Source organism: Oncorhynchus masou, chromosome 24, assembly GCF_036934945.1.
Source record: "Oncorhynchus masou masou isolate Uvic2021 chromosome 24, UVic_Omas_1.1, whole genome shotgun sequence".
Taxonomy (NCBI): domain Eukaryota; kingdom Metazoa; phylum Chordata; class Actinopteri; order Salmoniformes; family Salmonidae; genus Oncorhynchus; species Oncorhynchus masou.
The window spans coordinates 118,739,637-118,766,934 of record NC_088235.1 but is presented as its reverse complement, the minus strand read 5'-3'; the positions used below and the strand labels follow the sequence as shown (position 1 = coordinate 118,766,934).

The 27,298-nt window shown below is 41.2% G+C and overlaps 1 protein-coding gene across 2 annotated transcripts; it reads right to left on the bottom strand.

The window, feature by feature from the left end:
* Nucleotides 1-734: 734 nt before the first annotated feature.
* Nucleotides 735-23,985, bottom strand: LOC135513340 (solute carrier family 35 member D2-like protein). Of its 2 annotated transcripts, none has more exons than XM_064936272.1 (12): nucleotides 23,816-23,985; nucleotides 23,337-23,370; nucleotides 23,169-23,255; nucleotides 23,020-23,087; nucleotides 20,263-20,334; nucleotides 17,000-17,068; nucleotides 14,292-14,394; nucleotides 8,690-8,782; nucleotides 5,510-5,577; nucleotides 5,313-5,391; nucleotides 2,877-2,959; nucleotides 735-2,788 (listed from the first exon to the last, which is right to left on the bottom strand). In XM_064936272.1, the coding sequence occupies exons 1-12, from the start codon at nucleotides 23,923-23,925 to the stop codon at nucleotides 2,686-2,688; spliced, it is 969 nt and encodes a 322-aa protein (XP_064792344.1). In that variant the 5' UTR covers nucleotides 23,926-23,985; the 3' UTR covers nucleotides 735-2,685. The 2 variants fall into 2 exon arrangements, with proteins under 2 accessions (XP_064792344.1, XP_064792345.1); XM_064936273.1 differs by having other exon boundaries at nucleotides 2,694-2,780.
* Nucleotides 23,986-27,298: the final 3,313 nt, after the last annotated feature.

The window sequence follows — 27,298 nt, the reverse complement described above, 5'->3', positions numbered from 1 at the left end:
ACATGCAGAAACTAAACAGCATAGTGGGTCAGACTCAACTTCTGTGCTGTTTCGGTGCCCTGGCTACCCAAACTTCTTGCGCCGGCCAAATGCCACGCCAACGGAAGAGCCTGGATCCCGACGATTTCTAGAAAGCAAACATCCTAACCGTTTTGATTGGTCCCAGAGACAGAGGTGTTGTGCCAGAGCAAGATAACACGTCATTGGCTTCGATACCAGGTTAAAGACGATCCAAAGACGATCCGAACATAGAGCAGCGGAAGATTTCAATTTGAGTTATGAAACAAACCCGTGCACATACTGTGTGAGAACCAAGTCTTGCATCTCAATATCTGTGGTGCTGCTCGTGGCAACATTTAGCTGAGTCTACCTTTAAATGTCTTTGTATGCTTCAAATCTAAGGAAAACATGGAGGGTGGAGTTAACCTCTGGTCTTTAGGGCTCAGACACTTATAGAGTTTGGTGGCAGAGAGTATTTAGCACCTCTGAACATAATGTGTTTCCCGATTTTTAATGTAGAAGCACGAGTCAGACATCTACAGAGGACGATCGGCACACCAACACTATATCCATGTGAAAGCCTTTAGGGTAAGTTAACCCTGGACATGGCGTGTCACAGTAAGGCATATATAGTTCACCTTCTCCCAACATTGGCTAGCTATACCGACATCTGGTAAAAGTGCAATAATATTGTTTTTAAAAGCAAATGAAAAGATTTGACAATCAAACTTAAGTTGCCTCTACAGAGACCCAGTCACACATACAAACCCTTTATAAAACCCAGAGCAGACATTCAGAAATACTGGAGAATGACAATATAAACAGTCTTTCCTTTCAGATACAGTTGAAATCAGAAGTTTAAATACACTTAGGTTGGAGTCATTAAAACTTGTATTTCAACCACTCCACAAATTTCCTGTTAACAAACTATAGTTTTGGCAAGTCGGTTAGGACATCTACTTTGTGGATGACAAGTCATTTTTCCAACAATTGTTTACAGATTATTTCACTTAACTCACTGTATCACAATTCCAGTGGGTCAGAAGTGTACATACAAAGTTGACTGTGCCTTTAAACTGCTTGGAAAATTATGTCATGTCAATTAGCCTATCAGAAGCGTACCTGTGCAAGGCCTACCTTCAAACTCAGTGCCTCTTTGCTTGGGAAAATCAAAAGAAATCGTCGACCTCCACAAGTCTGGTTCATCCTTGGGAAAAATTTCCAAAAGCCTGAAGGTATCATCTGTACAAACAATAGTACGCACGTATAAACACCATGGGACCACGCAGACGTCCTACCACTCGGGAAGAAGACGTGTTCTGTCTCCTTGAGATTAACGTACTGTGGAGCAAAAAGTGCAAATCAATCCCAGAACAAAAAGCAAATGACCTTGTTAAGATGCTGGAGGAAACAGGTACAAAAGTATCTATATCCACAGTAAAACAAGTCCTATATCGACATAACCTGAAAGGCCGCTCAGCAAGGAAGAAGCCACTGCTCTGCCATAAAAAAGCCAGACTACGGTTTGAAACAAAAATAGAACTATTTGGCCATAATGACCATCGTTATGTTTGGAGGAAAAGGGGGAGGCTTGCAAGCCGAAGAACACCATCCCAACCATGAAGCACGGGGGTGGCAGCATCATGTTGTGGGGGTGCTTTGCTGCAGGAGGGACTGGTGCACTTCACAAAATAGATGGCATCATGAGGCAGGACAATTATGTGGATATATTGAAGAAACATCTCAAGGAAGTTAAAGCTTGGTCGCAAATGGGTTGAATGACCCCAAGCATACTTCCAAAGTTGTGGCAAAATGGCTTAAGAACAACAAAGTCAAGGAATTGGGGTGGCCATCACAAAGCCCTGACCTCAATCCTATAGAAAATTTGTGGGCAGAACTGAAAAAGCGTGTGCGAGCAAGGAGGTCTACAAACCTGACTCAGTTACACCAGCTTTGTCAGGAGGAATTGGCCAAAATTCACCCAACTTATTGTGGGAAGCTTGTGGAAGGCTACTCGAAACGTTTTAAACAATTTAAAGGTAATGCTACCAAATACTAATTATATGTATTTAAACTTCTGACACACTGGGAATGTGATTCTCTACTATTATTCTGACAATAAAGTGGTTATCCTAATTGACCCAAGGGGATTTTTACTAAGATTAAATGTCAGGAATTGTGAAAAACTGAGTTTAAATGTATTTGGCTAAGGTGTATGTATGTAAACTTCTGACTTCAACTGTATGATGGACAACATCTTATGCACATACCAGCACCCACATAATACTGCCTCAGATTCCATTGGACCATTCCTGTTTGAGGGAACATTCCACACATTCCACTTGGTTCTGACATCAGGAGAGAATTCAATCCCCATGAACCCATTTCACCAAAAACGGGAAGACCGTGCTCTCCATGATGTAATCGTCTAATGACTAAACATGAGGAAGTTAAGTAAAAGCACCCTTTAAAATCATGTTGCCCCAGCCACGCCCTCCTAATCCACGTGTCCAGTGGGAGGAGCCTGTTGCCATGGTGGGGTGTCCAGTTGGTTGCTATGGTAACCACAGCTGTTAAGTCCATAAATACAACATGTACCAAAAATAGAATGTTCTCTTGTACCATTAACATTTGAAAAAGGATCTCCAGTGACTTTTCCTCTGGCATACCGATGTCACCATGATGTCATACCACCACTTTCCCCTTGATCTCCATGGCGTTCTCAGAGGGTTTACTGGACTGTTCCTCTGTCAGAGTAATGTAGGAGTACACCAGGCTACCTGCAATACTGACACACACACACACCATTAATTGTCTGAAATGAAGTACTATTTCTGCTGTTGTGTGACTTAAGCCCAAATATATCCAGTCCATACCTGATATTTAAACCAATGAAATTTGTCCAAGAGAAAATGTAGTCTCCACCAAACACCATCCCGATGTATGTCACTAGAATATTCTGTAAGAAAGAACGCAGTAGAAGGATAAAAAAAAACATTTTTTATCATGTCATTATTGATGGGTTAGAGAGCGTGTGTCATTATTAATGGGTTAGGGTTAGAGAACGTTTTGTCATTATTAATTGGTTAGGGTTAGAGAACGTTTTGTCATTATTAATGGGTTAGAGTGAGGTTTTATCATGTGATTATTGATGGGTTAGAGAGCGTGTGTCATTATTAATGGGTTAGGGTTAGAGAACGTTTTGTCATTATTAATGGGTTAGAGTGAGGTTTTATCATGTGATTATTGATGGGTTAGAGAACGTTTTGTCATTATTAATGGGTTAGGGCATTTTATCACGTCATTATTAATGGGTTAGGATTCCTGTTTGTTTCGTGCTTTTATTGATGAGTTAGAAAACATCACGTCATTATCACGTCATTATTAATGGGTTAGAAGAGTTTTGTCCTCAACAGGTTCAGGTTAGAGAGCTTTTTATCATGTGATTACTGATGGGTTAGAGAGCGTTTTATCATGTGATTACTGATGGATTAGAGAGCATTTTATCATGACATTATTAGGGATGCACAATATATTGGTGAACTTATCGGCCCGATGTCAAAGCTACCGTGCATACCTATATAACGTAGGTACATGACGTAATGGCGCTACACAGCACTCCTAACCTAGCCCACACAATGTCTACTGTGTGGATCGAGCAGTCATTTGAGCGAGACAAGGCAAAATCAATTAATGCCAAGATAATGGAATTCATTGCCCTTGACAATCAACCGTTCTCTGTCGTGGGTGATGTTGGCTTTCGCCGACTGGTCGAGCACCGGGACACACTACTAAGTGTGCTATTTTTCATATGTTACACAGTAATAGCGTCACGACATACATACTATGGAACGCCGTTTGGGTCAAAGCTGTACAGAAAAGTAAACACCGGCCACGAACGATGTGTTTTCAATACTGCGTTGGTAATAAAGCATAATTTGTTCGACCGCACTTCTGGGGTAGCTAGCTTTAGCTTGGTACCTGGTCAGCACCAATACAACCTGCCTGAAAACAATGATCAGTAGAAACTGCAGTCATATTCATCATTCTTAGCAATGATTTAAGAATCCTTGCGAGTAAGTATTAGCTAGGTTGCCACTTGTTGTTCATGAAAATAAATAGCTAGCCAGCTACTTATTACTTTAGCTTTGGGCAACAGGGTTAAGCAGCCAGCTAGCTTCATCTGGCTAGTGAGGCTTGACTTGACCGAGTTATGTGTTGTGAAGCTAGCAACAATGAGGATTAGACTCAATGGTGGAATTTCCGATTTGCCTTCAAGATAAAAGTCAGTAAGAACAAATTCTTATTTACAACGACGTCCCGGACGATGCTGGGCCAATTGTGCGCCGCCCTATGAGACTCCCAATCACGGCTGGATGTTATCCAGCTTGGATTCGAACCAGGCACTGTTGTTACGCCTCTTGCACTGAGATACAGTGCCTTGGACCTCTGCGTCTGTGTGTGTGTTTAACTGTACTAGAATGCTTAAAACGCCGCAATTGTTTTTAGCTGAAAATATCAGTGGGTTAGAGAGCATTTTATGTCATTATTGATGGGTTAGTTAATGTTTTATCATTTCATTATTGATAGGTTAGGGTTTGTGTTTTATGTCATTATTAGACATAAAGTGGGTGGGGTTATATCCTTCCTGTTTGGTCCTGTCCGGGGGTGTCCTCGGATGGGGCCACAGTGTCTCCTGACCCCTCCTGTCTCAGCCTCCAGTATTTATGCTGCAGTAGTTTATGTGTCGGGGGGCTGGGGTCAGTTTGTTATATCTGGAGTACTTCTCGTGTCCTGTGTGAATCTAAGTGTGCGTTCTCTAATTCTCTCCTTCTCTCTCTCGGAGGACCTGAGCCCCAGGACTACCTGATATGATGACTCCTTGCTGTCCCCAGCCCACCTGGCCGTGCTGCTGCTCCAGTTTCAACTGTTCTACCTTATTATTATTCGACCATGCTGGTCATTTATGAACATTTGAACATCTTGGCCATGTTCTGTTATAATCTCCACCCGGCACAGCCGGAAGAGGACTGGCCACCCCACATAGCCTGGTTTCTCCCTAGGTTTTGGCCTTTCTAGGGAGTTTTTCCTAACCCCCGTGCTTCTACACCTGCATTGCTTGCTGTTTAGGGTTTTAGGCTGGGTTTCTGTACAGCACTTTGAGATATCAGCTGATGTACGAAGGGCTATATAAATAAATTTGATTTGATTATTAGATCACATTTTATCATGTCATAATTAATGGTTTAGGGGTAAGACAGCGTTTTATCTTGTCATTATTAATGGACTGGGGTTCTGTTCTGGGAGCTTACCTTGATACAGCCCACAATGGTGGTGGTTAGAGCTGAGTTGTATTGTGTACAGAGCACTGTAGAATACATCAGCACAAACCTGCAATACAAACACACCACAAGTCATCACACACACAGCACAGAAGGGTAGAAATATAGAAAGAAGAGGAGTATGGAAGAGGGGTAGAGAACAGAGAGGTTAAGAGTCAGGATCTCACCCCATTATACAGGATAGGATGAACTGGCTGAGAAACAGGATGTCTGACCAGCCATCATATTCCACCGCCTGCAGACATACACCATTATTAAGACAGCAGAGAAAGTGTATTTAGTAGCAGCTAACAACATAATGGCAGCTTTGTGCGTTTCTGGCTGCTGGCCTCTTCACTTCCTGAGTTTGGAAAACCAGGCCTCTCTACCACTCTCTCAGACACTGAGTCTCTCTGTCTCGCACTCAGTCTCTCTGTCTCGCACTCTTTTGGTATCTTATTAGGATCCCCCATTAGCTGTTGCAAAAGCAGCAGCTACTCTTCCTGGGGTCCACACAAAACATGAATAGACAAGTACAGCTCAAGGACATAACTACAAAAGCGGCACACGTAGCCTACATATCAATACACACAAACAATCTAGGTCAAACAGGGGAGAGGTGTTGCTTTATCTGAGTTTTTTAAACCAGGTTTGCTGTTCATTTTACCAATATGAGATACAATATTATATAGAGCCATTATTGCATGTTTTCTTGTCAGTCTCTCCTCAACTCTTAGCCAAGAGAGACTGGCATGCATACAGTTGCTTGCGAAAGTATTCACCCCCTTGGCATTTTTCCTATTTTGTTGCCTTACAACCTGGAATTAAACATTTTTTTTGGGGGGGGGGGTTGTATCATTTGATTTACACAACATGCCTATCACTTTGAAGATGCAAAATATATCTTGCTTGTTTCACAAAAATTAAGAAAAAAAACAGAACTTGAGCATGCATAACTATTCACCCCCCCCCCCCCCCAAGTCAATACTTTGTGGAGTAATTACAGCTGCAAGTCTTTTGGGCTGTCTCTATTAAGCTTGGCACATCTAGCCACTGGGATTTTTGCTCATTCTTCAAGGCTAAACTGCTCCAGCTCCTTCAAGTTGGATGGGTTCCGCTGGTGTACAAAAATCTTTAAGTCATAACACAGATTCTCAATTGGATTGAGGTCTGGGCTTTGACTAGGCCATTCCAAGACATTTAAATGTTTCCCCTTAAACCACTCGAGTGTTGCTTTAGCAGTATGCTCAGGGTCACTGTCCTGCTGGAAGGTGAAGCTCTGTCCCAGTCTCAAATCTCTGGAAGACTGAAACAGGTTCCCCCTCAAGAATTTCCCTGTATTTAGCACCATCCACCATTCTTTCAATTCTGACCAGTTTCCCAATCTCTGCTGATGAAAAACATCCCCACAAGCATGATGCTGCCACCACCATGCTTCACTGGGTTCTCGGGGTGATGAGAGGTGTTGGGTTTGTACCAGACATAGCGTTTTCCTTGATGGACAAAAAGCTCAATTTTAGATTCATCTGACCAGAGTACCTTCTTCCATATGTTTGGGGTCTCCCCCACAAGCTTTTTGGCAAACACCAAACGTGTTTGCTTATGTTTTTCTAAAGCAATGCCTTTTTCTGGCCACTCCTCTGTAAAGCCCAGCTCTGTGGAGTGTAAGGCTTAAAGTGGTCCTATGGACAGATACTCCAATCTCCGGTGTGGAGCTTTGCAGCTTTTTCAGGGTTATCTTTTTTTTTCTTCTCCTCTCTGATTAATGCCCTCCTTGCCTGGTCCGTGAGTTTTGGTGGGCAGCCCCCACGTGGTGCCATATTCTTTCAATTTTTTAATAATGGATTTAAATGGTGCTCCGTGGGATGTTCAAAGTTTCTGATATTTTTTTATAACACAACCTTGTCCCTGACCTGTTTGGAGAGCTTCTTGGTCTGCTTGGTGATGCTACAGACTCTGGGGCCTTTCAGAACAGGTGTATATATACACTGAGATCATGTGACACTTAAATAAAGTCCACCTGTGTGCAATGAAGGTAATTGGTTGCACCAGATCTTATTTAGGGGCTTGATAGCAAAGGGGAATACATATGCACGCACAACTTTTCATTTAAAAAAATAAAATAAATTAACTTCACCAATTTGGACTATTTTCTGTATGTCCATTACCGGAAATCCAAAAATAAAAATCCACTCAAATTACAGGTTGTAATGCAACCAAATAGGAAAAACACCAAGGGGGATTAATACTTTTGCAAGGCACTGTAGTATTTATATCAGCCCTCTGATTACAATGAAGAGCAAGAGGTGCCGCTCTGTTCTGGGCATTCTAGGTCTTTTATTGCAGCACTCGACCGGACAATAATCAAGACAAGAAAACTAGAGCCTGCAGGACTTGGTGTCATAAAAGCACAGCATCTCTCTATTACGGACAGACCGCTCTCCATCTTCACAACCACTGAATATGTTTTGACCATTACAGTTTACAAGTAATTTAGTCCTCTCAACTTGTACAACAGCCACGGAGGTCTAGAACGTAGGAAATTATTTGCACCAAATTGAATGCTCTTCGTTTTTCCGATGTTCAGGACAAGTTTATTACTGGCACCCATTCCAAAACAGACTGCAACTGTTAAGGGTTTTGATGACTTCATGAGCATATGGTTGAATCGTCAGCATACATGGACATACAGGCTTTGTGTAATGCCAGTGACAGGTCATTGGTCAAAATAGAAAAAAGTGGCAGAGCTGAAGAGCTGCCCTGTGGTACACTACACCTTAAATGTTTGACATTAAAGAAGCCCTTCTGACTTCTATTAGATAGCTCTGAATCCACAATATGGCAATCTGAGGTTGAAAATCTATAAAGTTCTCAACAACAGGTTATGGTCAGTACTGTCAAAGGCTGCACTGAACTCTAACAGAATAGCACCCACAATCGTCTTATTTTACATTCATGTCAGAGAAGTACATGTTGAGTGCCCTTCTCTATAAGCATGCTGAACGTCTGTTGTTAATTTGTTTACAGAGAAAGTGTTGTACTGTATTTTCAACAGTTTGCAGCAAGCTGATAGGTCTGCTGTTAGAACCAGTAAACCAGCTGCTTTACCACTCTTGGGTAGCCAAATGACTGGCTTCCCTCCAGGCCTGAGGACAAATACTTTTCTCTAGGCTCAGATTAAAAATATGACCGACAGATGCTTTTCTTTAATTATTAGTTTTTTCATGCATGAGTTGACGGCTCACTGTTCGTTGTTGACGTTTCCTGCCTAAGTTTGCGAATTGTCTCGTGCCCTCTCTCTCAGTCTCTCCATGACATTAGCACATTGAGACTGTTGCCACACAGACCGGCAGACAGACAAATCTTACCCTCTGAACGTCTCCAGTGAGTTGAGCTAGCAGCATTGTTGGAAAGATCATAAACAACGCATTATAATACAGCAAGCCATACTTCCCCAGCTCCTGAGAGGGGCAAGAGAGGGAGAGAAGGGAGGGGAAGAAGAGGCAGAGAAGAGAACAGAGGGTTATTCATGATGGTACATTCCTCTCTAGCCAGCATACAGCTGTCACCAGCTCACTGCTCTACAACAAACTCTTTGGGGTTGTTGGGATGGCATGCTAACACTATATATGGTGGTAGGGTTATCATTAGTCTAAAGAACTGTACATAAAAATGACTTTGGCAGTAGTAGACTAGTATAACTAGCAATAGAATAGTATAACTAGCGGCAGTATAACATAACTTGCGGGAGAATAACGAGCGGTAAAAAAGTATAACTAGCAGTATAATAGTAGTATAGCTAGTGGTAGAATAGTATAACTAGTAGTATAGCTAGTGGTAGAACAGTATAACTAGTGGTATAACTAGTAGTATAATAGTATAACTAGTAGTAGAACAGTATAACTAGTAGTAGAGCTAATAGTAGAACAGTATAACTAGTGGTAGAACAGTAGTATAATAGTATAACTAGTAGTAGAAGAGTATAACTAGTAGTAGACCTAGTGGTAGAACAGTATAACTAGTGGTAGAACTAGCAGTATCACTAGTAGTAGAACAGTATAACTAGTGGTATAACTAGTAGTATAACAATATAACTAGTAGTATAACTAGTAGTAGAAGAGCATAACTAGTGGTAGAACTAGTGGTAGAACAGTATAACTAGTAGTAGAACTAGTGGTAGAACTAGTAGTAGAACAGTATAACTAGTGGTATAGCTAGTGTTAGAACAGTATAACTAGTAGTAAAACAGTATAACTAGTAGAAGAACAGTATAACTAGTAGTATAATAGTAACTAGTAGTAGAACAGTAGAACTAGTAGTATAACTGATGGTAGAATAGTATAACTAGTAGTAGAACAGTATAACTAGTAGTAGACCTAGTGGTAGAACAGTATAACTAGTGGTATAGGTAGTGGTAGAACAGTAGAACTAGTGGTATAACTAGTATTAGAACAGTATAACTAGTAGTATAACTAGTAGTAGAAGAGTAGAACTAGTAGTATAACAGTATAACTAGTGGTATAAGTAGTGGCAGAACAGTATAACTAGTAGTAGACCTAGTGGTAGAACAGTATAACTAGTAGTAGACCTAGTGGTAGAACAGTATAACTAGTGGTATAACTAGTAGTATAATAGTATAACTAGTAGTAGAACAGTATAACTAGTAGTAGAACTAGTAGTAGAACAGTATAACTAGTGGTAGAACAGAATAACTAGTGGTAGAACTAGTGGCAGAACAGTATAACTAGTAGTAGACCTAGTGGTAGAATAGTATAACTAGCGGTAGACCTAGTGGTAGAACAGTATAACTAGCGGTAGACTTAGTGGTAGAACAGTATCACTAGTAGTAAAACAGTATAACTAGTAGTATAACTAGTGGCATAACTAGTGGTAGAATAGTATAACTAGTAGTAGAATAGTATAACTAGTGGTAGAATGGTATAACTAGTAGTCGAATAGTATAACTAGTAGTCAAATAGTTTAACTAGTGGAAGAACAGTATAACTAGTAGTATACCTAGTGGTAGAACAGTATAACTAGTGGTAGAAGTGGTAGTAGAATAGTATTACTAGTAGTAGAACAGTAGAACTAGTGGTGATGAGAGATCGTCAAAGCAGTAGCATGAAGTGAATTAGAAAGCTAGCAGACAGTGTAATATGAGTGCAACAGCCAACCTCATCTGTCAACTCCCAAAATTAACTCTCATTCAGAAGTCACCGAGGGTGACAGTGGGTCACTTTCTAAACATATATCTCAGCCTTCCTGTGCTATACTGGAGTACAAGCCTTGATAATTTATTGAGTTAAAACGCCAGTCACAAGTTTTGTCTGATTAGCTAAACTAACTGGTATCCAGCAATAACATGTGAAGGATAGCTTGCCTTCCATTATCTCCACATACACTACATGGACACCTGTTCTACAAACATCTCATTCCAAAATCAGGGTCATTAAAATATGCAGTTTGTCCCCCCCTTTGTTGGGAAGGCTTTCCACTGGACGTTGGAACATTGCTGCGGGGACTTGCTTCCATTCAGCCACAAGAGCATTTGTGATGTCGGCTGATTAGGCCTGGCTCGCAGTCGACGTTCCAATTCATCCCAAAGGTGTTTGATGGGGTTGAGGTCAGGACTCTGTGCAGGCCAGTCAAGGTCTTCCACACCGATCTCAACAAACAACTTCTGTATGGACCTGGCTTTGTGCACGGGGTCATTGTCATGCTGAAACAGGAAACGGCCTTCCCCAAACTGTTGCCAAAAAGTTGGAAGCACAGAAGTCTAGAATGTCATTGTATGCTGTAGAGTTAAGATTTCCCTTCAATGGAACTAAGGGGCCTAGTCTGAACCATGAAAAACAGCCCCAAACCATTATTCCTCCACCTCCCTGACCAAGGCCCTTCTCCCCCGATTGCTCAAATTAATGTAATACCTTTTTGAATAAGGCTATAGCGTAACAAAATGTGGGAAAAGTGATAGGGTCTGAATACTTTCCGAATGCTAGGTGCTAAATATATTAGTCCAGCTAGGTGCAACATACGGTATCAGTCAAAAGTTTGCACCCACCTCTTTCAAGACTTTTTCTATTTTCTACATTATAGAATAGTGAAGACATCAAAACTATGAAATAACACATATGGAATCATGTAGTAACAAAAAAAAGCATTCAAAATATATTTTAGATTCTTCAAAGTAGCCTTGATGACAGCTTGGCATTCTCTCAACCGGCTTCATCTGGAATGCTTTTTCCAACAGTCTTGAAGGAGTTCCTACATATGTTGAGCACTTGTTGGCTGCTTTTCCTTCACTCTGCGGTCCAACTCACCCCAAACCATCTCAATTGGGTTGAGATCGGGTGATTGTGGAGGCCAGGTCATCTGATGCAGCACTCCATCCCTCTCCTTCTTGGTCAAATAGCCCTGACACAACCTGGAGGTGTGTTGGGTCATTGTCCTGTTGAAAAACAAATGATAGTCCCACTAAGACCAAACGAGATAGGATGGTGTATCGCGACAGAATGATGTGGTAGCCGTGCTGGTTAAGTGTGCCTTGAATTCTAAATTCCAAGCTTTAACTTCTTGACTGATGTCTTGAGATGTTGTTTCAATGTCTTGAGATGTTGCTTCAATATATCCACATAATTTTCCTACCTCACGATGCCATCTATTTTGTGAACTGTACCAGTCCCTCCTGCAGCAAAGCACCCCCACAACATGATGCTGTCACCCCTGTGCTCCATGGTTGGGATGGTGTTCTTCGGCTTGCAAGCATCCCCCTTTTTCCTCCAAACATAACAATGGTCATTATGGCCAAACAGTTCTATTTTTGTTTCATCAGACCAGAGGACATTTCTCCAAAAAGTATGATATTTGTCCCCATGTGCAGTTGCAAACCGTAGTCTGGCTTTTTTATAGCGGTTTTGGAGCAGTGGCTTCTTCCTTGCTATGCGGCCTTTCAGGTTGTCGATATAGGACTCAATTTACTGTGGATATAGATACATTTGTACCTGTTTCCTCCAGCATCTTCACAAGGTCCTTTGCTGTTGTTCTGGGATTGACAGAACGTGTCTCCTTCCTGAGTGGTATGACGGCTGCGTGGTCCCATGGCGTTTATACACGTGAACGTGGTACCATCAGGCATTTGGAAAGTGCTCCCAAGGATGACTTTCTAAGATCTTGGCTGATTTCTTTAGATTTTCCCCACGATGTCAAGCAAAGAGGAACTGAGTTTGAAGGTAGGCCTTGAAATACATCCACCGGTTCACCTACAATTGACTCAAATGATGTCAATTCGCCGATCAGAAGCTTCTAAAACCATGACATAATTTTCTGGAATTTTCCAAGCTGTTTAAAGGCACAGTCAACTTAGTGTATGTAAACTTCTGAGCCACTGGAATTGTGATAGTGAACTAATCAGTCTGTAAACAATTGTTGGAAAAATTACTTGTGTCATGCACAAAGTAGATGTCCTAACCGACTTGCCAAAACTATAGTTTGTTAACAAGAAATTTGTGGAGTGGTTGAAAAACGAGTTTTAATGACTCCAACCTAAGTGTATGTAAACTTCCAACTTCAACTGTACAGTGGGGCAAAAAAGTATTTAGTCAGCCACCAATTGTGCAAGTTCTCCCACTTAAAAAGATGAGAGGCCTGTAATTTTCATCATAGGTACACTTCAACTATGACAGACAAAATGAGAAGAAGCAGCAACGTAGCCTAGTGGTTAGAGCGTTGGACTAGTAACCGGAAGGTTGCAAGTTCAAACCCCCGAGCTGACAAGGTACAAATCTGTCGTTCTGCCCCTGAACAGGCAGTTAACCCACTGTTCCTAGGCCGTCATTGAGAATAAGAATTTGTTCTTAACTGACTTGCCTAGTTAAATTTTAAAAAAGAAAACAAATCCAGAAAATCACATTGTAGGATTTTTTATGAATTTATTTTCAAATTATGGTGGAAAATAAGTATTTGGTCACCTACAAACAAGACAGACCTGTAACTTCTTCTTTAAGAGACTCCTCTGTCCTCCACTTGTTAAATGTATTAATGGCACCTGTTTGAACTTGTTATCAGTATAAAAGACAACTGTCCACAACCTCAAACAGTCACACTACAAACTCCACTATGGCCAAGACCAAAGAGCTGTGAATGACCTGCAGAGAGCTGTGACCAAAGTAACAAAGTAACAAAATATAACTTTTTGGTAAAAACTCAACTCGGCGTGATTGGAGGACAAAGAATGCTGAGTTGCATCCAAAGAACACCATACCTACTGTGAAGCATGGGGGTGGAAACATCATGCTTTGGGCCTGTTTTTCTGCAAAGGGACCAGGACGACTGATCCGTGTAAAGGAAAGAATGAATGGGGCCATGTATCGTGAGATTTTGAATGAAAACCTCCTTCCATCAGCAAGGGCATTGAAGATGAAACGTGGCTGGGTCTTTCAGCATGACAATGATCCCAAACACACCGCCCGAGCAACGAAGGAGTGGCTTCGTAAGAAGCATTTCAAGGTCCTGGAGTGGCCTAGCCAGTCTCCAGATCTCAACCCACAGAAAATCTTTGGAGGGAGATGAAAGTCTGTGTTGCCCAGCAACAGCCCCAAAACATCACTGCTCTAAAGGAGATCTGCATGGAGGAATGGGCCAAAATACCAGCAACAGTGTGTGAAAACCTTGTGAAGACTTACAGAAAATGTTTGACCTCTGTCATTGCCAACAAAGGGTATATAACAAAGTATTGAGAAACTTTTGTTATTGACCAAATACTTATTTCCACCATAATTTGCAAAAAAAATAAAAAGCCTACAATGTGATTTTCTGGATTTTTTCTCTGTCATAATTGAAGTGTACCTATGATGAAAATTACAGGCCTCATCTTTTTAAGGGGGAGAACTTGCACAATTGGTGGCTGACTAAATACTTTTTTGCCCCACTGTATATACACATACACATTGGTCCAGCTAGCTGCTTACATACCTTGGAGTCTAGCTTCTGCTTGACGTAGGCTCCGTTAGCTGCAGTCAGAACATCATTTAGCAGAATAAACACATAGCCTTGGAGGTCGAAAGACAGGTCAGCACTGGAGAGAGAACACGTATGGACGGACACATACAGCAGGTCAGTGCAGTAGAGCGCAGAGACAGGTCAGAAACATAAGGGAGGGCGTACATGTTGAAACATGTATTTAGCTGGGGGCAGAGACTCAGCTTACACACGCCATAAAGATAACATTCTAGAGAGGGCATGACTCCTCCAGCTCAACTCAAAGAGATCATTTAAACACTTTATGAATGGATTCATTTTATTTTTGGTAAAACAATATGTACAGTTTAAAACCGTTTTTAAAATACAAGAAACCCAGAGGAAGACACATTGTTACGGATACAGTTATCCTGTGTGTTTGTGTGTATGTATCCTGTGTTCTTTTCTCTCCTTCTCCCCTCACAGGTGAAAATCATCACTCCCCAACCAGTCACCAATCAATCAATAATCAATCAGAAGACACACCTCCTCCTGTTTCCTACTCAATCACAGTTCCGTTCCCTTGGTTTAAAAACCCTGTCAGTTGTTTGCTCTGTAGCTCAATCTCTCTGTAAATGCCATATGTCTGTAGATCGCTCTGTTTCACCCTCTCCTACTATGTCTCTCTATCGCTCATTATGTATTGAGCTATCTTTTGTTTGAGCACCTCAATATCAATTTGTCCTCACCTGTGAGTATTGTTTTTGGTTATGGTGTTTGTTTGCTGGTGGGAAAAGGGGGAACCAAGACAAGCTGCCCATGGGCATACACTACCCGTGGGTAAACTTTGTTAAATACACTAGTTAGAACTGGGCGGACCACCCACTGTATTTTTGGTTAGTTAGTTAGCTGTTGTTGAAATAGGCTAGTCTAGCTTAGTTTTTTTTTGAATACTTATTATTTCTTTCCTTGGGTCCAGCTCAGCCCCTTTTCCTGCTTCCCCCCCATTACCGTGTATTTTCTAATAAACCATGTGTTCGACAGTAATTTAGTTGTCTATGGTTATTTCGTTCTCACTTTTACTTTTTCACTATTATAATTTGCATGAGTTATGTTACGGGTCACGTTACCACCTCTCCTAGACTGTCGGGCCAAAAGGGATTCGTAACACACGAAAGCATAAACACTTATTTCCAATGTGGTCATTCAGCGTAGGACAAAAACGGGACATAACACAAGAAAATACATGGAGATACTGGTGTGGACCCTAACCCTTCTCTGTGCACCAGGAATAAAGCTGACCTAAAGATATTATATACCATATGAATAAAGTTGACCTAAAGATATTATATACCATATGAATAAAGTTGACCTAAAGATATTATATACCATATGAATAAAGCTGACCTAAAGATATTATATACCATATGAATAAAGTTGACCTAACGATATTATATACCATATGAATAAAGTTGACCTAAATGTTTTATGCATGCTCTTCAACCAATCGCTGCCCGCACCTGCCTGCATCACTACTCTGGAAGGTTCTGACTTAGAATATGTGGACCTCTACAAATACCAAGGTGTCTGGTTACTGTAAACTCTCCTTCCAGACTCACATTAAGCATCTCCAATCCAAAATGAAATCTAGAATCGGCTTCCTATTTCGCAACAAAGCATCCTTCACTCATGCTGACAAACATACCATCCTACCGATCCTTGACTTCGGCGTTATAATTTACAAAATAGCCTCCAACACTCTACCCAACAAATTGGATGCAGTCTGTCACAGTGCCATCCGTTTCATCACCAAAGCCCCATATACTACCCACCACTGCGACCTGTACGCTCTCGTTGGCTAGCCCTCGCTTCATACTCGTCGCCAAACACACTGGCTCCAGGTTATCTACAAGTCTCTGCTAGGTGAAGCCCCGCCTTATCTCAGCTCACTGGTCACCATAGCAGCACGCACTCCAGCAGGTATATCTCACTGGTCACCCCCAAAGCCAATTCCTCCTTTGGCCACCTTTCCTTCCAGTTCTCTGCTGCCAATGACTGGAACGAACTGCAAAAATCACTGAAGCTGGAGACTCATATCTCCCTGACTAGCTTTAAGCACTAGCTGTCAGAGCAGCTCACAGATCACTGCACCTGTACATAGCCCATCCAACTACCTCATCCCCATACTGTATTTATTTATTCATTTTGCACCCCAGTATCTCTACTTGCACATTCATCTTCAGCACTTTACCATTCCAGTGTTTAATTGCTATATTGTAATTACTTCGCCACCATGGCCTATTTATTGCCTTACCTCCCTTATCCTACCTCATTTGAACACACTGTATATAGATTTTTGTTCTACTGTATTATTGACTGTATCTTTGTTTATTCCATGTGTAACTCTGTTTTGTTGTTTGTGTCGAACTGCTTTGCTTCATCTTGGCCAGGTCGCAATTGTACATGAGAACAAGTTCTCAACTAGCCTACCTGGTTAAATAAAAGGTGAAGTAAATACAAATACAAAACTATAACATATGAATAAAGTTGACCTAAAGATATTATATACCATATGAATAAAGTTGACCTAACGATATTATATACCATATGAATAAAGCTGTCCTAAAGATATTATACTAAATGAATAAAGCGGTCCTATAGATGATATACCATGACTAAAGCTGACGTCAGAGATTCTTCACACATGGAGCAGTAGAACGTACCTTGCCGCTACAAATGCCCCCAGGATCATAGTAAACACTGTTAGCTGGACAGGCCTGGAGAATGTCTTCCTGAAGAGTTGAAGAGTAAAAGGTTAGAGACTAAGTACAGGCCTTCAGACAGTCTTCAGACCTCTTGATTTATTCCATGTTGTGTTACAGCCCGAATTCAAAATGGATTCAATAGATTTCACAAAATAACCCATTATAACAAAGTTTAAACATGTATTTAGAAATTGTTGCAAATGATTTGAAACTGAAATACAAAAACTTCTAATTTACATAAGCATTCACACCCTGAGTCAATACATGTCAGAATCACTTTGGAAGTCTTTCTAGGTAAGTCTATCAGCTTTGCACACCAGGATTATAAAATATTTGCACATTAAACATTTTTTTTATTCTTCAAGCTCTGTCAAGTTGGTTGTTGATCATTGCTCGACAGAAATGTTAAAGTCTTGACAGATTTTTAAGCCAATTTACACTGAACAACAATAAAACGCAACATACAATTTCAAAGATTTTACTAAATTAACAGTTCATAAGAAAATCAGTCAACTGAAAACGTCATTTGGCCCTAATTTGTGGATTTCACGACTGGGAATACATATATCTTAAAATAAATAAATAAATAAATAAATAGGGGCGATGATCAGAAACCAGTCAGTATCTGGTGTGACATATCCTTCGCATTAAGTTGTTGATTGTGGTCTGTGGAATGCTGTCCCACTCCTCTTGCTAGATATTGACTGGAATATGCTGTCATACATGTCGATACAGAGCATCCCAAACATGCTCATTTGGTGACATGTCTGGTGAGTATGCAGACCATGGAAGAACTGGGATATTTTCAACTTCCAAGAATTGTATACAGATCCTTGCAACATGGGGCCATGTATTACCATGCTGAAACATGAGGTGATGGTGGATGAAAGGCACAAAAAAAAAATGGCTCAGAATCTCATCATGGTTCACTACACCACCTAACCAAAAGTATCTGGACACCTGCTCGTCGAACATCTCATTCCAAAATCATGGGCATTAATATGGAGTTGGTCACCCCTTTGCTGCTATAACAACACCACACTCTTCTCAGAAGGCAATCCGCTAGATGTTGGAACATTTCGGTCAGCCACAAGACCATTAGTAAGGCCGGGCACTGATGTTGGGTGATTAGGCCTGGCTCACAGTCGGCATTACAATTCATCCCAAAGGTGTTCGATGGGGTTGAGGTCAGGGCTCTGTGCAGGCCAGTTAAGTTCTTCCACACCGATCTCGACAATCCACTTCTGTATGGACCTCGCTTTCTGCATGGGGGCACTGTCATGCTGAAACAGGAAAGGGCCTTCCTCAAACTGTTGCCACAAAGTTGGAAGCACAGAATAATCTAGAATGTCATTGTATGCTGTAGATTTAAGATATCCCTTTACTGGAACTAAGGGGCCTAGCCCGAACCATGAAAAACAGCTCCAGATCACTATTCCTCCTTCACAAAACTTTTCAGTTGGCTCTATGCATTTGGGCAGGTAGCGTTGTCCTGACATCCGCCAAACCCAGATTTGTCCGTCGGACTGCCAGATGGTGAAGCTTGATTTATCACTCCAGCCGACGCTTGGCATTGCACATGGTGATCTTAGGATTGTGTGTGGCTGCTCTTTAAAACAATGTTGGCGACGGATTATGGTAGAGAAATTTAACATCAATTATCTGGCAACAGCTCTGGTGGACATTCCTTTAGTCACCATGCAAATTGCACACTCCCACAACTTGAGACATCTGTGGCATTGTGTTTGAGACAACTGCACATTTTAGAGTGGCAGGTTATTGTACCCAGCACAAGGTACACCTGTGTAATGATCATGCTGTTTAATCAGCTTCTTGATATGCCACACCTGTCAGGTGGATGGATTATCTTGGCAAAGGAGAAATGCTCACTAAGAAATTTATAAACAAACGTATGCACAACATTTCTGGGATCTTTAATTTCAGCTCATGAAAATGAGGACCAACACAATAAAAGAATACCTTATGGCACGACAGGGACTGTGAAGAGACATTTTTATGCATTTTGTATTATGTAGTGTATGATGTGATACGACTAATACTGTATGTGGTTGTCTCGTCTGGCTATCTTATTAAGATCAATGCACTAGCTATGGGCCACTCTGTTGAAGAGTGGTACTGAGTGATGTGTTGGATTTGCCGAAACAAAGTTCATTTCTTTGCCACATTTTGTGCAGTTGTACTTTAGTGCCTTACTGTCGCCAGGATGCATGTTTTGGAGTACTTATATTCTGTACAGGATTCCTTTTCACTCTGTCACTTAGTTTAGTATATCAATTACAATGTTGTTGATCATCAGTCCTCTCCTATCACAGCCATTAAAAATCGGTAAATGTTTTAAAAAGTCACCATTGGCCTCATGGTGAAATCCCTGAGCGTTTTCCTTTCTCTCCGGCAACTGAGTTAGGAAGGACGCCTGTATCTTTGTAGTGACTGGGCTTATTGATACACCATCCAAAGTGTAACTATAACTTCACCATGATCAAAGGGATATTCAATGTCCGCTTTTTTTTTAACCATCTACCAATAGGTGCTTTTCTTTGCAAGGCATTGTAAAACCGCCCTGGTCTTTGTGGTTGAATCTGTGTGAAATTCACTGCTCGACTGAGGGACCTTACAGATAATTGTATGTGTGGGGTACAGAGATGAGGTAGTCATTAAAAAAATCTTGATCAACACCATTATTACACACAGAGTGACTGTTATGCAACTTATTATGTGACTTGTTAAGCACATCTTTATTCCTGAACTTATTTGGACTTGCTATAACAAAGGGGTTTAACACTTATTTGAGTAAATACATTTCAGCTTTATATTTTGTATTAATTTGTAAAACATAATACCACATTGACATTATGGTGTATTGTGTGTAGGCCAGTGACAAAAAAAAACTAAATTTAATCTATTTTAAATTCAGGCAGTAAGACAACAAATTGTGGAAAAAGTCAAGGGGTGAATACTTGGAGGCACTATTTTATTACAGACATACAGACGGGTCATTTAGGGGTGAATCTTAACTGCCACTTCAACAAATATGTTCCCTTTGTCTCCAATGACACCAATGCATGACTACCGGAAAATCACATAGTAGAAGTTAGGATTATCCCTTTAGAGGATAGACACAAAACAAAGCTGTATAACCTAGTGTTTCAATATTCAAACAAAATAAATATATTTAAATCATATTAAATAGTAAATCATACTTGAGCAGCAGAACTTCAGCCATCATGGTGAAGAGGATGGAGAACCTCCTGAGGACTGTGAACATCGGCAGGCTGGTAGAGAGAACAATATCATCATCATCTATCCACTACTTCCAAAACAACACAGCTAGATGAAGCCTCAGATAACCTACAGCCCCAACCTGCGCCCCCAGACAACACCAACCTATAACCATTCCATATAACCCCAAATATTACCAGAACATACAGTGCATTATTCAGACTTGATTTTCTCCACATTTTGTTATGTTACAGCCTTATTCTAAAATGAGTTTTTCCCCCTTTTCAATCTACACACAATACCCCATAATGAGAAAGCAAAAATAGGTTTTAGACATGTTGGTATTAAAAATAAACAGAAATGCCTTATTTACATAAATATTCAGACACTTTACTCAGTACATTGTTGAAACACCTTTCGCAGCAATTACAGCCTTGAGTCTTCTTGGGTATGAAGATACAAACTTGGTACACCTGTATGTAGGGAGTTTCTCTCATTCTTCTCTGCAGAACTGCTCAAGCTCTGTCAAGTTGGATTGATAGCGTCGCTGCACAGCTATTTTCACGTCACTCCAGAGATCAGGTTCAAGTCCGGGCTCTGGCTGGGCCACTCAAGGACATTGAAACTTGTCCCAAAGCCACTGCTGCTGTGTCTTGGTGTCGTTGTCCTGTTGGAAGGTGAACCCTCGCCCCAGTCTGAATGTCCGGAGCACTCTGGAGCAGGTTTTCATCAAGGATCTCTGTACGATGCCCGGTTCGTCTTTCAATCATGACTAATCTCCCAGTCCCTGCTACTGAAAAACATTCCCACAGCACGATGCTGCCACCACCATGCTTCACTGTCGGGATGGTGCCAGGTTTCCTCCAGACATGACGCTTGGCATTCAGGTCAAAGAGTTCAATCTTGGTTTCATCAGACCAGAGAATCTTGTTTCTCATGGTCTTAGAGTCTTTAGGTGCCTTTTGGCAAACTCCAAGCAGGCTGTTGTGCCTTTTACTGAGGAGTGGCTTCCAACTGGCCACACTACCATAAAGGTCTGATTGGTAGAGTGATGCAGAGATGGTTGTCCTTCTGGAAGGTTCTCCCATCTCCATAGAGGAAATCTGTCAGTCACCTCCCTGACCAAGGCCCTTCCCCTTTGCTCAGTTTGGCCAGGCAGTCAGCTCTAGAAAGATTCTATGTGGTTCCATTTAAGAATGATGGATGCCACTGTGTTGTTGGGGACCTTCAATGCCGCAGAAATGTTTTGGTACCCTTACCCAGATCTGTACCTCGACACAATCCTGTATCAGAGCTCTACGGACAATTGTTTCGACCTCATGGCTGTTTTTGCTCTGACATGCACTGTCAACTGTGGGACATTATATAGACAGGTGTATGTCTGTCCAATCAATTGAATTTACCACAGGTGGAATCCAATCAAGTTGTAGAAACATCCAGTACGATCAATGGAAACAGGATGCACCTGAGCTTAATTTCGAATCTCATAGCAATTGGTCTGAATATTTCCCTTATTTACATCTCTTTTTTATTTTTAATACATTTACAAACATCACTAAAAACCTGTTTCGCTTTGTCATGTGGTATTGTGTGTAGATTGATGAGGAACATGTTTATTTTAATCCCTTTTAGAATAAGGCTGTAACGTAACAAAATGTGGGAAATCAGAAGGGGTCTGAATACTTTCCGAACCCCCAGATAGCCACAACATATAACCACCCAGATAGCCACAACATATAACTGACAGATAGCCACAACATATAACTGGGCGATATGACGATGTATATCATGTGACAATAGAAAAACATCTAACGTTTAATATCATGCTCTATCGTTTATTTCGATGTGTCGCAAATCACTCTTTACGGCAATATTTTTAGTCAACTGGACGACGCTTTGCGTTCCGGAAATTTGCAACAAATATGGAGTAGAGTGAATGTGACACAGAGCTCGTACCTAAAAGAGGAGCTACATCGGTCGCATGGACGTGGTTTGGGTATGAAACTTCTAACATGGACCAGAAAACCGTCCTTTGCAAAATATGCCGCAGGCCGGTCCAGACAACAGGCTCAAAAACCACAAACCTCTTTTACCACATACGCAATAATCATGTGAAACAGTACTGAGAGTCTCCACGGACGAGACCCCAAAAAGTAAAGTCGAGTGCTCAAAACAAAATCAGACTCAGATGTTGCAAGAGAGGTTTACTCGCGGAAGGAGATAACAGCTGCAGTTACAACTTACATCTGCAAAGACATGGCCCCAATTTACACGGTCAAGAAACAGGGGTTTCGTGAGTTAACACTCAACCCAAGGTACCAAATTGATGTGACCAGTATTAATGCCAAAATATATAGACATGTTTTCAACTATAGTTGAAGTGTTTTCCATTTACCTTTTTCGATGTAATACATTTATATTTTGTTACATGCTTAATTGAAAATGTGCACAAAAGTTCTCCTTTTATTTAGAACCTATCAAATATGAGTAAGTACCTTTAATTTGTAGAGTATAATTCAAAATGTCATGAGAAATAGACCTTTACCTGTGGTCATTTTATATAAACTATTGATTCATTGAATTTACAGATAAGGTACTATATCTTGATATGTATCGTTATCGGGATTTGAAATGACCTATATCGGGATATGAGATTTTGGCCATATCACCCAGCCCTACCACAACATATATACATTACATATAACCATAACATATAAACCCAGATAAGCATAACATACTTTAGCCGTTTTGTCCCAAACAGTCCAGTTATCTGGTTCCCTACGTACAAGAAAGGGAGTGGGAAGGTCTGCAACAAGAGAAACACGTTACACACACAAAGATGGACACAGACAGACATGCACACCTACCTATTAGCTGACTGACTCACCTTGCGAGGTATACTATGGTCGAAGTCTGGGAAACTCAGCACCCTCAGAGCCTTGCCCACCCACAGCACGACCACGGTGGCCAGCATCTACAACACAGACACCTCAGTTATACTGGATTAACACACCGCACTTTCTCTCTGACACACAAACACAGGAATAACACTTACCTGCCCGATGCCGACACATATTGACGAGGGGAACCTGAAAGTAAAAATGTATCGTACTGTGACAAGAAAACAGTTTGAGAAAATTGACAAACATCTCGTCTAACTTTGTGATATGAAGGTGTCCCAAACGGTGACACAACGAGGAAACGACAGTAGTCAGCTAGCTAGTGTAGCGATGAAAGTTAAACTTTAAATAAATTAACGTTAGCCACCAAAGCCTCAAACCCGTAGCTAAGTTACCTACATAGAAAATATAAATAAATGTTTAAATGTGTATCTAACGTCAGTAGGAAGTAACTCGCCGGAGTAAATTAACTAGCTAAATAACGTAACCTGTCCAAGCAGTATTATTTAACTAGCAAGTGAGTTTACGTTAGCTAGTTGATGAATAGCCTGATCAGAATCAAACAGTACGTAGCATCGCTGTGTGTCTATGTTTTTGTAACCAAGCGAACAGACTAAACGGAAATCAAACAAACCTATAGTTTGTGAGGATGCTCTTGTTTACCACGACGATGAGAAAAGAACTGAGTCCGTAAAATACCGCGGCGAACAGCTTCACGAACACCGTGAGAGATTTGTCCGCCATCCCCAAGCACTCTTTCCTCTTTCCCACTCTCTATCCTTCTCTAGATGAGTCTAAACGGGATCACTGGGACGTCCGGTAAACGGTAGACTCAACGATATGACGTTGCCACGAGCAGCACCGCAGATATTGACTGTGTTCGAGATAATCAAAACGACTGCAGGCGACTGACTGACCTACAAATCACATTGCATCATAAATAACTCATTATTATTTGTAGATCAGTCAGTCACAATTTACCAATGATACATAACGGTGTTGATGCTCTCGAACACGGACAGTATCTGCGCATGTGCAAGGGATGCTTCACGCTGTGTACAGCGTTGTTGCCAGGGCTCCAAAACAGCGGAGCAGTTAGCCCCACGCTTCAACGCCCTTAGTTTTTGCGGAAATTGACCCACTATGCTGTTCACTTTCGGCATCTATGTCATATCGCTGAGTCTACCTTTAAGGTAAAGTTAGGGTTATGATTTAGGGTGTGGACGTATTGAGGATCCCATATAGCACTAACCATCATCCTCTCTCAGCCATCGCTTGCTTGCCCTGCGTCAGAGAGGAAGATGAAAGAGGCCTAACTCGGCGAAAAATCTGTCCATTTCAATTCGAGGGGCTTTATTGGCATGGGAAACATGTTTAAGTTGGAAACATGTTTAAGCAAGTGAAATAGATAAACACAAGTGAAATAAACAAAAAAGTAACAGTAAACACACTCACAAAAGTTTCAAAATAATAAAGACATTTCACATGTCACATTATGTCTACAAACAGTGTTGTAATGATGTGCAAATAGTTAAAGTACAAGAGCAGTGCACATAACATTTGATTTGAAGACAGGCTGTCACATGCTCAGAATACAACAGGTGTAGTAGACCTTACCGTGAAATGCTTACTTACAACCCCCTAACCAACAATGCAGTTCAAGAAAGAGTTAATAAAATATTTACTAAATTAACTAGTGAAAAAAAATTGAAAACATTGAAAAATAACAAGAAAATTACACAACAATAACGAGGCTATATACAGGGAGTACCGGTACCGAGTCAATGTGCGGGGGTACATGTTAGTCGAGGTAATTTGTACATGTAGGTAGGGGTAAAGTGATATGGCGGGGTCAATGTAAATGGTCCGGGTGGCCATTTGATTAGTTGTTCAGCAGTCTTATGGCTTGGGGGTAGAAGCTGTTAAGGAGCCTTTTGGTCCTTTGCGCTCTGGCACCACTTGCCTTATGGTAGCAGAGAGAACAGTCTATGACTTGGGTGACTGGAGTCTGACAATTTTTTTGGCCTTCCTCTGACACCGCCTAGTATATAGGTCCTGGATGTCAGGAAGCTTGGCCTCTTCACAAATGTCTTTGTGTGTTCGGACCATGATAGTTTGTTGGTGATGTGGACACCAAGGAACTTGAACCTCTCAAACCGCTCCACGACAGCTCTGTCGATGTGAATGATGGTGTGTTCGGCTAGGCAAGGGAATAGGCAAGCACCCCTGAGAGGCCCCAGTGTTGAGGATCAGCGTAGCAGATGTGTTGTTGCCTACCCTTACCACCTGGGGGCAACCTGTCAGGAAGTCCAGGATCCAGTTGCAGAGGTAGGTGTTGTCCCAGGGTCCTTAGCTTAGTGATGAGCTTTGTGGGCACTATGGTGTTGAAAGCTGAGCTGTAGTCAATGAACAGCATTCTCACATAGGTGTTCCTTTTTTCCAGGTGGGAAAGGGCAGTGTGGTCTGCCTACGGCAGTCTCTCAAAAGCAAGGCTATGCTCACTGAGTCTGTACATATAGTAGTCAATGATTTCCTTCAATTTTTATTCTGACACTGTCTATTCTCTGTTTAGGGCCAAATAGCACTAGTTTGCTCATTTTTTTTGTGTAAATTCTTTCGAATGTGTTAAGTAATTATCTTTTTGTTTTCTCATGATTTGGTTGCATCTAATTGTGTGTCTATCCTGGGGCTCTGTGGGGTGATGGTGAACAGAGCCCAGGACCAGCTTGCTTAGGGGGCTCTTCTCCAGGTTAATTTCTCTGTAGGTTATGGTTTTGTTAAAGAAGGATTGGAAATCACTTCCTTTTAGGTGGTTGTAGAATTTAAAGTCTCTTTTCTGGATTTTGATAATTAGCAAGGATCAGCCAAATTCTGTTCTGCATGCATCATTTGGTGTTTTATGTTGTACACAGAGGATATTTTTGCAGAATTCTGATGCAGAGTCTCAATTTGGTGTTTGGCCCATTTTGTGAATTCCTGGATGGTGAGCGGACCCCAGACCTCACAACCGTAAATGGAAATGGGTTCTATAACTAATTCAAGTATTTTAGCCAGATGCTAATTGGTATGTCAAATTTTATGTTCCTTTTGATGGCATAGAAGGCCCTTCTTGCCTTGTCTCTCAGATTGTTTACAGCTGAGGCCGAGGTACAGTTGAAGTCGGCAGTTTACATACACTTAGGTTGGAGTCATTAAAACTCGTTTTTCAACCACTCCACAAATATCTTGTTAACAAAACTATAGTTTTGGCAAGTCGGTTAGGACATCTACTTTATGCATGACACAAGTCATTTATCCAACCATTTTTTAGAGACAGATTATTTCATTTATAATTCACTATTCCAGTGTGTCAGAAGTTTACATACACTAAGTTGACTGTGCCTTTAAACAGCTTTAAACAGAAAATTATGTCATGGCTTTAGAAGCTTCTGATAGGCTAATTGACATAATTTGAGTCAATTGGAGGTGTACTTGTGGATGTATTTCAAGGCCTACCTTCAAACTCAGTGCCTCTTTGCTTGACATGGGAAAATCAAAAGAAATCATCCAAGACCTCAGAAAAAAGATGTAGACCTCCACAAGTCTGGTTCATTCTTGGGAGCAATTTCCAAACGTCTGAAGGTACCACGTTCATCTGTACAAACAATAGTACGCAAGTATAAACACAATGGGCCCACGCAGCCGTCATACCTCTCAGGAAGGAGACGTGTTCTGTCACCTAGAGATGAACGTACTTTGGTGCGAAAAGTGCAAATCAATCCCAGAACAACAGCAAAGGACCTTGTGAAGATGCTGGAGGAAACAAGTACAAACGTATCTATATCCACAGTAAAACCAGTCCAATATCAACATAACCCGAAAGGCCGCTCAACAAGGAAGAAGCCACTGCTCCAAAACCGCCATAAAAAAGCCAGACTATGGTTTGCAACTGCACATGGGGACAAAGATCGTACTTTTTGGAGAAATGTCCTCTGGTCTGATGAAACAAAAATAGAACCGTTTGGCCATAATGACCATCATTATGTTTGGAGGAAAAAGGGCGAGGCTTGCAAGCCGAAGAACACCATCCCAACCGTGAAGCACGGGGGTGGCAGCATCATGTTGTGGGGGTGCTTTG